The following is a 15,558-nucleotide window of genomic DNA, read 5'->3' as shown; positions in this document are numbered from 1 at the left end:
GATAGGCGGTGCTGGGAAACTAACCCTGGGGCTCTGGAAGAGCCCTCAGTGCTCTTAACCATTGAGCCATCACTCCAACCTCCAAGGATGTTTGTTTTTTTTTACTATTATTATTATAATTAAAATTTATTTAGAACCAGGTGTGCTAGTGCACAGCTTTAATCCCAGCATTCAGGAGGCAGAGTTCAAGGCCAGCTTGGTCTACAGAGCAAGATCCAGGCCAGCCAAGGCTACACAAAGACCTTGTTTCAAAAACGAAACAGACCACTGGGTGTGGGACTGCAAGTCTTTACAAAGCCCTACACGTCCTCCTGGGGAGAGCTACATAGCCCCTCCCCCACCCTCCCACCTCCCCGGCGGTCCCAAGTGTTATAAATATTCCTACTTGAGGTCTTTTCCACACTGTGGCCATATGGGTTGAGCCTTTTTTCACTCTAACCTCTCGCCCTACTCAGAATGTCATCACCCTTCCCTGTGCATCTCCTCCTGGTTTATGTCTCTAAAGCACACTATATACCATTACTCATATGCATCTACTAGGCTGTCCACAACCTGAGGTTTTTTATTTTCTCTAACAATTACTAACACATGAAGAGACACCAATAAACCGGGTCAATACTTGAATTCTTATTCTCCCTAATCGCTGCAGAAAAAGCAAAGAAAAAAGATAGAAGGCTTGTAGGCTCTTACCTGCTCCCCTACTAGGAGGGTCTCGGGCTGGGGGAGGTGGCCTGTTACTCAACAAGGAGGAGGGGGTGGCTGAAGTGGGTGGGGGAGGTGCAAGGCCTCTGACAGGACCTGGCGTTTTCCTATGCAAAGAATTGTGTCTCTGTGGCAGCTCAGGGGCTGACTCATTGGTGGGGCTTGAGGGGCCATTGGGGACCCCAGGAGGCTGGCGGTAAGGCGGTGGGGGAGGAGCCAGAGACTGGCCACTGGGTCCCGTTCTGATATTCACAGGGGAAGGTGGTGGCTTTACAGGGGGTGGAGCAGGATGTCCTTCTCGACCCGGGTGCAGCCTCTGTCCAGGTGTCGGAGGCAACGGTTTCTCCCTATTGTAGGCTTGGGCTTTGCTGCTGTGCAGAGGCAGAGCAGTGGGGGGCGTGTTGGCAGCACGCCGCCCTGGGGGCGGTGGGGGAGGAGCAGAGGAGCTGTGCTTCATGCCGGTACCGCTGGTGGTATTGGGACGAGAGAGGTCTGGTAAGGAGGGTCTCTGCATCCGGGGCAGTTCTGGGAGGGAGGCCCGGCTGCTGTCGGTATCATCGTGAGGGCGCCCACTGGATGCAGACACTGGAGGCCTTGGAGCAGCAGCTCGAGAACTGGGGACTTGCGGGGCTGGCTTAGCAGCTGGAGTCTCTACAATACACCAAACAACACTGTGTCAACGGTTAGTCTGTTAGTCAGGTCTCTGCTGACGCACCCTCCACCGAGCACTGCTCTTACTTGGGTTTGCTTGCTCTCCTGTGGCCCTGGGATCAAACCCAGAGGCCCAGGCATGCAAAGCACCCGCTCTGCTGCTGGCCTACATCTCTAGCCCTAGTTCTGAGTTTTAATCAGGTTTTAACAGAGCCAGAACCTGTAAATATACATTGCTGACATAAGCTGAACACATTCAAATTGAATTATATTTATTTCTTTTACCTTTTTTTGAGGAAGGGGGTAGTTTCTGTGTAGCTCTGTCTATCCTGGAACTCGCTCTGTAGACCAAGCTGGCCTCAGAACTCAGAAATCTGCCTGCCTCTGCCTCCTGGGTGCTGGGACACACACCAGGCCCTGATTGTCTGTTTCTTTTTTTTAATTTTAATTTTTATTCACAATTTATTCATATATATCCCTCAACTCCTTCCAGTCCTACCCTCCCCCCATCCACTTCCCCTAGTCCACTGAAAGGGGCAGTTCTCCTCCTTTGCCATCTGCCCATAGCTTGTTAGGTCTCGTCAGGACTGTCTGGATCCTCTTTCTCTGTGGCCTGGTAAGGCCGCCATCACCAGGGGCAAGTGATCAAAGAACAGGCAACCAAGATCATGACAGAGGCTGCCCCTGCTCCCCTTACTCGGGAATATGGAACACTTCACCTACTTGCGTGTCATCCCTGCACAGGGGCCATGCTGATCGTCTCTGTATCGTTCCAATTTTAGTGTAAGCGCTGCTGAAGCAAGCACTTGTCTTTCTGTTCATTTCACACAGCACAATGTCCTCTAGTTCTATCCATGTTGTCACAAATAACACTTAATTTTCTTCTTAAGGGCTAAGTAATAAATCTATTCTCTTTGTATACACCTTCGTGTGTGTGTGTGTGTGTGTGTGTGTGTAAATATTCTAATATATTCATTTATGTATTTAGAGACGGGTCTCTCTCAGGTAACTTAGGCTGGCCTCAGACTCAATATATAGCCAAGGCTGACGTTGAATGTCTGAGACTGTCCTGCCTCTACCTCCCATGTTTCGGATTACACATGTATGCACTTATCCTGGCTTATGCAGTGCTGGGATCTGGACTCAGGTCTTGATACACACTTCAACTCACCAAGCTATAACCCAGCACTTAAAATCTTTTTTGTTTCTTTAAGGCAGGTTCTTGCTCTTGTGTCAGGCTGGCCTCAAACTTGTGAATCTCCTGCCTCAGCCTCCTAAGTAGGACGGCAGTCATGTACGACACCGGCTCACATTTTCTTTACCTAAGTTAATCACATTTTATTCACCCTCAGCTTTGCTTTATGCTATTGTCTTCTTTCTTCTTCCCACCCTCAACTCCAGTTCTCATCCCAAGATAGCACAGCTGGAACAAGTCAAAAAAACAGATGTGGTTGGGAGACATCATGAGAGATCACTTCTCAGATACCTGAGGCATCCTTGGCTCCCACAGGTCGGAGCTTCGGCACTCCTCCTTGAAAGAGACCTCCCTTGGGCTGCAGAGCAGCAGCTCCAGAGCTGTAGCCACCGCTGCTCCCTTTGGGCTCTGGAAGGCAGAGGTAAGGGTTTCATTTCATCTGCTCTGAGCTGCTGGCCAAGTCAAGCCTGAGGAAAAAGAGCTCCCCTCTCTAGGCTTTCATTTACAAATGTACCACTCTTGCTTTTGCCTATCAGGAAGCAGCAAGCAGCCTCCCCACACCAAACATGATCAAACCTAACAACACTCAGGCCTTGCAGCTGCACACCTTCATGTGAGGACCATTAGCACACAAACAAGCTACAAGGAAAAGGGAAGGGGAAGCCATTAGGATACAGACAAAAAAAACTCAAAGATCTGTTCAGCAGAGTTCTCTGGGTTCAGGGGGATGGGTGTAATCACACTCTCCTGAGGCCGACAAGAATGGACATGTACAGCAACTGGACAACCATCTTGGTTTCAGCCAAGAAGCTTCCAGGAATGCGGAGGTCTCCTAAGAGCCAAGGATGTGCCCTGACAAACACTAGCAGCAGTAGAGGAGGAGTTTGAATGCTGAGAAAAGTTAAGAAGAACTTTCATGGTATTCAACTCTGAAACTCACAGCAAAGTCAAGCTACCCAGAATACCATTTTCCCACTGGAGAAATGACAATAAATGGGATGGTCCAGAGACGTCTTCCAAGCCTGGATCCTGACTCAAACCTAGGGAAAAAGCTTAGACTCACTCTCAATGATAGGAGCGCTCCGATCATTAACGTTGGTCACCTTCTTCAGTTTGGTCCCTTTGCAAATGTCTTGTAAGAGGGCTCCTCTATTCCGCTGCTCATCTCTACTGAGTTTGGGCTGTTCTGTGTTTGCCTGGAGGAAGAAGCAAATGTTAAGGTGACCCTGAAGGGCTCCTTCTATCACAAGCCTGCAAAAGTGACTTAAGCCAAGCATCCATAAGATGCTAGTGCAATACATTCAGATAGATGTGCCAAGCAGCAATATTAATGTGCACCATTACTCTCCTCAGCTCCCCACTTCCTTCTGTGAAGGGCACAGACCTCCCTCCATTCACAAGCTTCCGGGGAGGGCAAGACCAACCATGACTTTGTGTCTAGGACATGTTAAAAAAGCTCCGTCCCAGCACAAGCTTTTACTGAGCACTCACCGTGCGTCAGGCATCGTGCTATGTATTGCTTAGGTTGCCTCATTTAAAACTTGAAGTACTCCCCCAGAAAGGTATGATTACCACGATCCACATTTCAAAGTGTGGCTCAGAAGCTCAAGAGTTTCCGATGGTCATGCAATTAGTAACTGGTAAAAGCAAGAATCCACACCCCAATGCTGACTCTGCAGAATTGTATCCCAGCCTAACCTGTCAACTTCCTACTACGCTGTCTTCTATACAGTGTTAAGCAGTAGGCCTTGACAGTCCTACCCCAAAACTGAGGTAATAGTTCTAGAAAGTTAAGGGCACTTAATTAGCACACACTGAGCCATTTTTCAAATTTTAAAATGTTATTTGTCATTACTGCATGTGCCCTGCTGAACATGCAGAGGTCAGAGGACAACTTTCTGGAGCTAGCTTCCCCCTTCCACTCTGCGTTCTAGAGAGTGAACTCGGGTCACCAGGCCTGCACAGCAAGAGCCTGTACCTGTCAGACCTGAGCCAAGTTTTAAATGCCGATGTGATTGCCTCAGAGTCCCTGCCTCTTTCAACACCATGTTTCTTTTCAGGTCTTTCAGATTCCTCTTACGTCACTTCCCAGAGTTCTATCCTTAGCCTCCACCTAAATGTTTCTGATGAAAGCCAATCAGGATTTGTGCACTACATATAAAGCCCCCAAATCTCTGTGTGTGTGGGTGGACATGTTCATTTGTATCTGCGTGTGTGCGCATGCATAAGGAGACCAGAGGCTGACATCATGTGTTTTCCTCAATTGCTCTCCAGTTCATTTTTTTTTTTTTTTTTTTTGTATTTGTTTGAGACCAAGCCTCACTACATAGTCCTGGCTGTCCTGAACTCACAAAGATCCACTCACCTCTGCTACGCTCAGCTTTTGTTTTGGTTTTTTGAGACAGGGTTTCTGTGTGTAGCTTTGTCTGTCCTGGACTCAATTTGCAGACCAGGCTGGCCTTGAACTCACAGAGATTTGACTGCCTCTGTCTCCCAGAATGCTGGGATTATGGGTGTGTACCACTATGCCTAGCTCGAAGCTTTTTTTTTTTTTAATACACAAACTAGAGTGAACTGAGGACCTCACACTTGTGATTCAAGCACTTTACTGAGTGAGCTGTCTCCTCAACCCTCCTGTTTTTCACTTCTTCCCTTCATGTCTGACCTGAGCTCCATATACACATCAGCAAGTACAGTGCATCTCCACATAATATCCTACACATCTAAAACATAACACACCACAGCTGTAGTTCTGAGTGCACTTGGAAAATGTCTGTGTGTGTGTCAGTGCCGGGGATCAAACTCAGTGCACTGTATCGTCTACGCAAGTGCTCTACTACTGAGCTATAGCCCCAGTTCACCTGTTAAATCTTAACACTAGTAAGCATAGAGATGTTTTTCTTTTTTTTGCCCCATTTATTTCGTGTGTGTGTGTGTGTGTGTGTGTGTGTATGACGACTACTCACATTCAGACCAGCCTAGGCCTCAAATACCCTTTTTTAAACAGCAAACAGCAAGGGGTGAGCATGGTGGTGGTACACACCTTTAACCCCAGCACTTGGGAGGCAGGTCTTTGTGAGTTCGAGGCCAGCTTGGTCTACACAGTGAGCTCCACACCAGCTCTCACTATACAGTGAGACCTGTACTCAACAAAACAAAATAAGGGGCTGGAGGTGGCTCAGTGCTTGAGGGCACTGGCTGCTCTTCCAGAGGACCTGGGTTCAATTCTTAGTGCCCACATGGCACTTATCAGTTCAGGGCATCTCTTCTGGCCTCCGACAACACCAGGCACTCACACGGTGCGCGCACACATCCATACATATCAAATAAAACAATTTAGAAACCTGTAATGAACTGGCTGGGAGTAACAGAACGGATGAAATGGCAGCAGGAAACTACCACCTTGAATCTTCATTTCTTCTCAAGGACGTTAGAGAAATGAGACTGACCTATTTGGATTTTTTTTTCTTTCTTTTCTTTTTTTGCTGTTGTTTTTGTTTGTTTATCTATGTTTTTTGGATTCTCAAGAAAGGGTTTCTCAATGTAGCCTTGGCTGTCCTGGAACTCACTCTGCAGAACAGGCTGGCCCCAAACTCAGAGATCCATCTGCCTCTGCCTCCCCAGTGCTGGGATTAAACGTGTGCGTAACCACCCTGCTGAGATTAACCTATTTATAGAACAGATGTTTATAGGGACCTCTCAGAAATCCAAACCAGGCTTGTTTGTTCTCTATATTCCTACACTGTCTGCTATTAAATGTGTCTGTGCATGGAAGTCCTAAGTCTCTGGCGCTCAGGTCTATGATCCAGAAGGCACGCAGGAGGCAGACAGAGGATCACCCTGCAAGTCAAAGGCCAGTCCGACCTGCATACCAACAGTCTGACCTGCATACCAAGCTCTAGGCAAGTTGCATAGTGAGGTACTGCCTCAAAATGTTGTTAACATTTAAATATATACGTCCGACCTGCATACCAAGCTCTAGGCAAGTTGCATAGTGAGGTACTGCCTCAAAATGTTGTTAACATTTAAATATATACTTAAACTAGAGATGGTATTAAAATCGATTAATGGAAATGTTATCTCATGTCTGTAATCCCAGCATTTGGGGAAATGAGGAAAAAGGACCTAAAGTTTAAAGCCAGCCTGGACTACACAGCAAGTACAGGCTGTATACATAACAGGATCTTACATAGCAAGATCCTATTACAAACAAAACCACACGAGGGGTGGATGCTGGAGAGATGGCTCAGTGTTAAGAATATTTGCTGCTCTTGAACTCAAATTCAGTTCCCAGAAACCACGTCTGGCTGAACACAGCTGCTTGTAGCCCCAGTTCCTAAAGATCCTGAAGACCTCTCCTGCCTCCTGGGGCACCAGGCATGCATATGGTACACATACATGCAGACAAAACACTCATCTATGTAAAGTAAATATAAAAGAAATAAAAAATACAACTGAAGAGCAAACTCAGAGTGCAAGAGTGGTCAGGTAAGAAAAATCAACGTTTTAAACAAAGAAGATTGAAAAGAAAAAGAACGTAACAGTGTGGAAAGTCCACCAGTTTACTTAAAGGTTTGAGGACAGCCTAGTGGAGAGCTTACTTACCTGATTAAAGGTGGGAGGTGGGGGAGGGCCGGGTGGAGGTGGGGGAGGAGGAGGAATTGGCATCCTTGCCCTGCTCCCAGCTGGCACCGTTCTCTCTCCGTCTTTATTTGCAGCTTTAGGTCATTCATATACCTGTAAACAAAACCAAATTCAAAACACAGCTTTATACTTAGTGGCCCTGTGTGCTCAGGGGGTCTACGTTGGACAGAAACCAGGGACCCTGAGCACTTCGTCTCATACATAAATGCTCTGTAAAGTGCCAACCTATGGTCTCCTTTTATAGATGATTCTGTCTTGTGGTGCTAGGGCTCAACTCCAGGACCTCATGTGTACTAAGTGTGGGCTTCACCCTTGATCTCTCCTCCCAGCCCAATTAAAAAACAACAAAAAAGACCCACTATATTTTAGAAGTTTCAGGTTCACAGCAAAACCAAACAAGAAACATCAAGAATTTCTCTGTAATTCTGTCTCTATGCATGCATCTCACCCCAGCGTGATCGTTGGATCATATACCAAGAGCATGCTTAATTCTGTCAGAAGATGCGAAACTTCTTCAAAAGTGGCTATCCCAATTTTGGATTTGCACCAGCAATAAATGATTCCTTTATTTTCATAAGCCTACCTGCCACTGGTGTATTTTCTTGGCTGAGGTGTCTAAGTCCTTTGACTTTGGGGAGGATGGTGCTAGAGCCTGAAGGTGTGGTGAGCCTGCGTTCTACCAACGAGCCATTCAAAGCTCTAGCCTTCCTTTTTTTTTTTTTTTCTTTCTTTCTTTTTCATTAGACTTTTCATTTTACTGTTGGGTTTTAAAGCTCTATGTATCTAGTGAAATATTTTCTCCCAGTTTGTAGCCTGCTTTCTCAGTCTCTTTGTTTATTTATTTATTTTTTACAACTTTTTAAGAATATAAAATCATGGTGGTAGGGCATGCCTTTAATCCCAGCACAGAGGTGCAGGCAAGTGGATCTCTGAGTTCAAGGCCAGCCTAGTCTACAGAACAGCCAGGGCTACACAGAAAAAAAACAAACAACAACAACAAAAAAAAAAAAACCTGTCTTAAAAAACCTATTACACACACAGACATACACATAATATGCAAAAATATACATACATGTGAAATCATTCTCAGTTTGAGAGGCATTCAAAAACAGGCTGTCAATCAGATTTGACTCACAGGCCACAGTTCACCTGTACCTCGGAACAGTCAGACCCATGGGACTTGATTAGAAAATAAACACTACATGAGAAATTACCTACCTACTTAGTCACAAAACACTTAGCCTTTGAAACCTACCTCTATCTGCCCATAACAGTTTGCTTCATTTCAGATAGGACTGAAATGAGAGAACTGAGGTCATTAAACTGGCTAAAGATAAAACGAGAGCTTAAGAACAGCAAGTCCTCCAAAGTTTGGTCCCCAAAAAAATCTCTTTCCTTGATCTCCAAAAATGGAAGCCAAAATAACACGGCACCATGAACACAAACTCAGATAGGAAAGATACAAAATAAAGGGCTAGAGAGATGGCTCAGCAGTTATGAGAACCCGCTGCTTTTGCAGCTCCCACACCGCGCTGTTCATAACAGCCTGTAACTCCATTTCCAGAGATCTAATAGCCTCTCTGGCCTCCACGGGCACCCACCCACCCACCCACATGTGGCACACAGAAACAAAAGTAAAAATAAATCTTAAAACAAAACAGATTAGGGCACAGGGATTTGCAGTAACCCACAGTACAGATGGGAGAGCATGTGTACCAAGGCAAGCCTTAAGGTCAAGCTAGCAGGGCAAGCCACAGGAAGGCCTAGTTTTGAAGGCCTTACAGGAATATCCATAATCCACTGTGAATAAGAGCAATTTCAATAGTCTCTCCATGTCCTGGAGTGAAGAATGGAAAGAGGTATCCCAAAGGTTCTCTAAGACCAGGAACTGTCCAAGGGGAGTAGAACTGATTAGAAACCTGACTGACAAATCTCCAACCCCAGCTCCTGCCAGCGTGATGTCTGGCACAACAGAGCTGTTTCAAAGAGCTCAGCAAAGATCTGGACAGGGCCTGGATGGCACCTCGTGGAGGCTGACACCTAAACTCACTTCAAAACCAAGCTGTGGGATGGTGATATGGCTCAAGGGTAAGGGCATTTGCTTCCAAGACTAAGAGCCTGCCTTCAGTCCTTACAGTTAATATGGGGGGCGGGGAAGCACTCCCAACAAGTTGTCCTCTGACTTTCACACACATCCAAGCAGGGACTGGAGAGAGAGCTCAGTCAGTAATGTGCACTGAGTTCAGTCCCCAGAACCAACACTAAAAAAGTTGAGTATGCCCGGAGATGGGAGCCCGTGCTTTTAATCCCAGAAGAGGCAGCTGGATTTCTGAGTTCGAGGCCAGCGAGGGCTACACAAAGAAACCCTGTCTCAAACAAACAAATGCTGAGTATGGTGGTGCACACTTTTAATCCTGGTGCAGAGTAAACAAGACAGGAGGAGACAGCCTAGCTTTCACAAGTTCCAGGCCAATGAGAGACCCTTGACATTCTCAGTTGTCCTTACGGTCCCACACATGAGTGCACACACACAGTAGCTAGCTCCCTCCAAGGGAAATGCCATTTCGTTTCTGGTTGCAGAGGTGAGTGTAGTAGTCTCCCTTAACTTGAGACCTAACCCTCCAGTCTGGCAGTTCTCAGCCACACAGTCTCCACCCCTTTGCGGGTTGCATATCAGAATCTTACATTATGATTCACAACAGTAGCAAAATTGCAGTTACGAAGTAGCAACAAACTTAATTTTATAGTTGGGGGGGTCACCACAACATGAGGAATTATATTAAAGGATCACAGCCTTAGGAGGGTTGACAACCACCACTTTAGTCTTTTTTTTATCAAAATCTGCTAGGAGGAGCGATGCCTGATACCTGTTGATACCTGTGGTCCAGCTACTTGAGAAGCTGAGGTGGGAAGACCTCCTAAACCCTGGAGGTCAACACCAGCCTGGGCAAAACGAGACTTCATCCCACTCGGTGCCCCAAACAGATGCTTAGCTTCCCTAAAATGTCAACCAAAGTAGGAAATCTTCATTTGCAGAAACCCTATCATCAAGGGGGTAAATTTAAAATAAATTTAAGGGGTCATTCTCCACATCCAGAAGTGTCCTTCTCTAGCCAATATGCCAATGACACCAAAGGAGCCAAAAAGGAACAACAGCTTCCTACTCACATAGCACAGCAGGAACACAGTGGGCTCACTAGATCGACAGACAGAATCTTTTTAGGACAGTGGAGACTTACACACTTCTTAGCCTTCTAGGGTTAAAAGTCACCACATGGAACATGCCTTCCCATCTACCTGTCCTTTAACATTGTTCCTAAAGACAAGTGAAGCCTAATATGTTGGCGTGTGCCTTTAAGCTCAGCACTCAAGGCAGAGCCAGGTGAGCTCTTGGTGTGAGGCCTGCGTGCTCCGAATACAACTTCAGGCCAGCCAGGGCTATAGAGTGAAACCACGCCTCAAAAACAAACAACCCCCCCTCACACAGCCCCAAAATAACAACGGCAACACAAGAAAGCTGGGAAATCAGTAGTTCCTTAGCACAGTGGGGCAATGGCACCCAGTCCCCAATACAGCAAGAGTGAGAGCTGCCCAAGAGTAGGGCACACCTGAGGGGGCTCCCAACAACAGGAACCAACAGGTTCCTGTGCTTACTGGGGAACTGACGTCCACACAGAGTCAAGTGCACGTGCGTCTGTGTTCTAGGTCAGATTAGAGAAGGCTCCCACACAGGCATTTCTAGTGTCTCTAATGTACAGTGGCCCAGTCAAGATCAACTTTCATGTTATACTTATTTTCCATCACTACTTCATTAAATAGGCTATACAGTTCAGAGCTCTCTTCTCTCAACAGAAAAGGTGCCAACTTGTTTCTGAAATTCAGTTCAGTCAAATGACTGGTAAAATAAGATTTCATCATATGCAGAGATGGAGTTAAAATTCCAAAGTGATCTCATAGAAGGAATTTTTTTCCAAATTCAGGCAAAAATTGTTTTAATCACATAAACTTAACTATGTAGCAAGCCTGATTGGCCCAGAAAGACATTAAAATCAAATACTTACCATAAATGTTTAATCTAAAAGCCCTAGGTTTTCTAAATCATACTATATATGGGCATCATACTATATATATGTTTTTGTTGTGTGGTTTTTTGTTTGTTTGTTTGTTTTTGTTTTTTTTGGGGGGGGTGTTTTGTTTTAAAACAAAGTTCTAGCCAGAGTGTTGGTGCACACTTTAATCTCAGCACCTAGAGACAGAGGCGATGAATTTGTATAAGTTCCAGGTTGGCCTGATCTACACAGCAAGTTCTAGGCCAACTAGTGCTACCTAGAAAAGACTGTCTCAAAAAACAGTAGGGAACGGATGGATGAATTAGCAAAGCCTCACGTTGCTGGGGCTAGCTCTGAACTCTCTAAGTAGCCAAGGATGACCCAGAGTTACTGACCTTCCTACCTTCACCTCTTGAGTGCTGGGATTACAGGCACACACCACAGCCGGAACCGTTACTCCAGGTCAGTCATTTCTCACTGCTGTAAAAAGCATAGAGGCTGGGCAAGTAGCACACCTGTAGCCTCAGCACGCGGGAGGCCAAGTCAGACAGCAAGGTGCATGGCAGCAAACCCTACCTAAAAACAAAAACAGACAGCCCGATCAACCAACTTTTCCCCCATACCAAGCTTTCTCTTCTTGCCCTGGATGATTTTCTTAAGCTCTAAAATGTAAACACAGACGTCTACTTATTCTCTGTGTAAATATTTATTTCCAGACACAGGAAAGCCCAGAAGGCGGGACTTCTTATCTAAAATAATGACAAACAGGGAGACACCATGTTCACAGTCAATTAAGTTTCCACAGTGCAAAGAGTGGCTTCATAAAGACGAAGACTAGAGATAACTAATGCAGAAGAAACTGTAAATTAAATGTCTGAATAGCACCCCAAACGGATGAGGAGTGACCTCAACAAACTCCTCCAGCCCTACCAAGCTCCTCCCATCAGGGCAGAGACAATCTAGCTTTGCACCAGAGAAGTACAAAGTGTTGTGTTAACAGTGATAAGCCAGTGACAGTTAAAGACAGCAGTGATGAAGAATCACTCATACTTTTTATTCCGTGGTATTTTTCCACTCTGTACACCAAAACTGCTTAAAACAGCACTTGTAAAGTATTTTAGAAAGAGTCTAGGATGGGACGGGCCCAGGAGATGGCTCAGCAGTTCAAGGTACTTGTTGGACAACCCGAGATCAATCCCTGGGCGCCAGCGTGGAACGAGGAAACTGACTCCCACAAGCTACCCTAGGGTCCAGTGCCTGCACTTGCACGGGCTGCACAGGCACTCACACACAAAACTAATAAATTCACATTTCAGAAAAGATGAGGCTGAGCGGTGTGGCTCAGTGGTAGGGAATATGCATGCATACACAAAGCCTTGGGTTTATCCCTCAGCAGAAAAGAAAACACATAAAACATAGAGCTGTTTCTGTAGAGCAACTTGTCAGAGACTACAAACGCACTCAATGCCAGAGCCAATCAACGTAGTCTAACTAACAAAGGGATTTCCAAAAACTGGCCACTGTGATGTTGCACTCTGCCTCCACAGTGCCAGCTACAAGCACTGCATGGCCCCTGACCTCCAGGCAATTGACAGCATCCAAGGAGTAGCTTGCTGCAGACACAATTCCAGATGCTTTGCTGGCTAGCAGGAAAGACCAGAGCGGCTCTTTTCTAAGCCTATGAATCTATCATTTATGATCCTACCTTATAAAGGGAAGATGTGAATATGCCCTTCATATGTCGTATGTGAAAAACAGACCTCAAGGCCAGGCTTTGGGAGGTAGAGGCAGAAGGCCTGGGAGTTTGAGAGCAGCTTGGGTTACTTGAGACCCTATCTCCAAAACTAAAAAAGCCAACTTCAAAAGCTCAGCGCACCATCTTCAAAAGGACACTGTGGAAATCCAAGGCTGATGATTTACGTGTGCTTTCAAAGACTGCACATGCTTCCCACTTCACCAGAGGCATTAACACACACCTGAATTTTGACAGGTAAATGATGGCTCAATGTTCATAACTGATATTTCCTCCCCACCCACATATCCCAGCAACCAGAGAGCGTAAAAGATATCAGCAAGAAAAACTGAAGTCATACAGCTAAAATTTACTACCAGCAGCCAGCTTTAATACTGGGGAAGGCCATGATTTAGGATGCTGACTGACTGACTGAAGAGAAGAGTTAATCAGATAAAAGACACATATTCTAATTTAGACATCCAGACCAAAAGACCAAAGCTAGACAGACTGTCTAGCTGTCAGAACATGAAGACAATACCAGGGAAGGCCTGAGGAGATGTGAAAGGTTCCGATGCTTACAAAGAACTCTTCTAAAGTTGGGTTTCTCAGCTCCCCTGTAATAAACCAAATCTAGGACATTTGTTTAAGAAACAAACTCAAAGGATGGAGAGCTGGCTAAGAGATTAATAGCACTGGCTGCTCTTCTAAAGGTCCTGAGTTCCATTCCCACAACCACATGGTGGTGCACATCCATCTAAAATGAGATCTGGTGCCCTCTGCTGGAGTGCATGTGTACATGCAGGCAGAAAACCGTATACACGATAAATCAATCAATCTTAAAAACAAAAACAAAAAAGGAACAAACTCAAACACAAGGCCCTAACCCAAACCTACCTGACCAGAAACCTCCCTTCAGGTAGTCTATCTAGTCAAGAAGCACTTTAAAGGCTTCAGTGTGAAGGAGTCGGAGAAGCGCTGCACGGAAGCCCCAGTAATTGACTTTGGCATCTGAATGGGTATCAGCAGAGAAGAGGTGATGACAGAATGTATCTATTTTCAATGGTCCCTCATAAGGCATTAAAATCACAATAAAAGGGGATTTATTTTCTAAAGGAACCAATGAGGCTGGAATACAGCTCAGCAGCAGAGGCCCTAGGTTTAATACCTAGCATTAAACAAATCAAAAACGACGACAAAAAAAAAAATGGAGATCTTTCTCTCCCTCCCTCTCTCTCTCTCTCTCTCTCTCTCACATACACACACACACACACACACACACTGGGGGGGGCTGACAAAGCGGAACACTGAAGGCAGGTGTGCCAGTGATCTGTAACTACAGAGAGAAAAAGGCTGAACACTTGGCAGTAGAGAGGATTCCCACAAAAGAAATTTAGAAAAAGCTCACAAAAGCAGAGGTCCCCGGAACCTAGGGAAGACAGGGAGCAGGAGAGACTGCCTCATGACTGGCTGAAAGTCTGTAAGAAACAGATCCCTCCTCCCCGTCCTCCACACTACCAGGCAGGAGACTGCTGAACCAAAGAGCCCCGAAGGGATCGGCCAGTCACACCTAAGGACAAGAGGGCCACACCGAGAAGAGAGTGAGCGGTCAGGGCAGCCAGCTGACTCGGTGGGTAAAGGTCCTTCCAGCCACAGAGATCTGAGGAGAGCACGGACTCCCGCAAACTGTGGCTTCCATATTCCCACATCATGCACATATATGCACGTGTGAGTACATAAGCACATACGCACATGTACACACACACTGAGTAAATAAATATGTGTAACAAAAATTTTAAATTATATACTATTGATCAAGCAATGGTTGCTTGTGGTGACACATGCCTGTTATCATCCCAGCACTCTGGAGACAGAAGGATCATGAATTTAGAACCAACTGGGGCTACACACCAAGACTGCTCTCAAAAAAACAAAACAGCAAGAACAAAAACAAAAAACAACCCATAATAATAATGGGGTTGGAGAGTTGGCTTAGCAGTTAAGAACATTTGCTGAGGGCTGGAGAGATAGCTCGGCGGTTAAGAGCACTGTCTGCTCTTCCAAAGGTCCTGAGTTCAATTCCCAGCAACCACATGGTGGCTCACAACCATCTATAGTAAGATCTGATGTCCTGTGCTGGCCTGAGGCACACATGCAGGCAGAATACTGTATATATAGTAAATAAATCTTAAAAAAAAAAAATCTAAAAAAAACCCAAAACATTTGCTGAGCCAGGCACAGTGGTGCATGCCTGTAATGCCAGCACTTGGGGAGGCAGAGACAGGTGGATCTCTGTGAGCCCAGCCTGGTCCAGTGAGTCCAGAACAGCAAAGGCTACACAGAGAAACCCTGTGTAGAAAGCCTGGTCTCAGAAAAGAAAACAAAAAGAAAGAAAGAAAGAAAAAAGAACACTTGCTGCTTTCCCACAGGACCCAGGCCTGGTTCCCAGCAGCCACATGTCCACTTGCTGTAAGTGGTTCAGAGAGTCCAGAGCCTTCTTCTGGCGGAGGCAGAGGCAGAGGCAGAGGCAGAGGCAGAGGCAGAGGCAGAGGCAGAGGCAGAGGCAGAGGCAGAGGCAGAGGCAG

General features: G+C 45.9%; 1 protein-coding gene and 1 non-coding gene across 7 annotated transcripts in view; both read right to left on the bottom strand.

Moving 5' to 3' along the window:
• Wipf2 (WAS/WASL interacting protein family member 2) overlaps positions 1-15,558 on the bottom strand; it is a 34,933-nt gene that overhangs the window by 7,016 nt on the left and 12,359 nt on the right. For 4 of the 6 annotated variants that reach the window (XM_055619871.1, XM_055619869.1, XM_055619874.1 and 1 more), the window contains 5 exons: positions 11,637-11,817; positions 7,154-7,285; positions 3,612-3,744; positions 2,840-2,956; positions 691-1,353 (listed from right to left, as the gene is read on the bottom strand). In XM_055619871.1, coding sequence (XP_055475846.1) covers positions 691-1,353; positions 2,840-2,956; positions 3,612-3,744; positions 7,154-7,216 — 976 coding nt within the window. In that variant the 5' untranslated portion in view covers positions 7,217-7,285; positions 11,637-11,817. The remainder of the gene's footprint in view (positions 1-690; positions 1,354-2,839; positions 2,957-3,611; positions 3,745-7,153; positions 7,286-11,636; positions 11,818-15,558) is intronic. The other 2 variants (XM_055619870.1, XM_055619875.1) reach the window with 1 other exon arrangement.
• Positions 2,053-2,159, bottom strand: LOC129686602 (U6 spliceosomal RNA). The gene has a single exon (XR_008721656.1). It is a non-coding gene; the product is annotated as a U6 spliceosomal RNA (small nuclear RNA).

The sequence above is a fragment of the Psammomys obesus genome, unplaced genomic scaffold, assembly GCF_907164565.1.
Source record: "Psammomys obesus unplaced genomic scaffold, mPsaObe1.curated_primary_1811, whole genome shotgun sequence".
Classification (NCBI taxonomy): domain Eukaryota; kingdom Metazoa; phylum Chordata; class Mammalia; order Rodentia; family Muridae; genus Psammomys; species Psammomys obesus.
The sequence above is the reverse complement of the archived record's forward strand: the minus strand, read 5'-3'. Positions and strand labels throughout refer to the sequence as shown.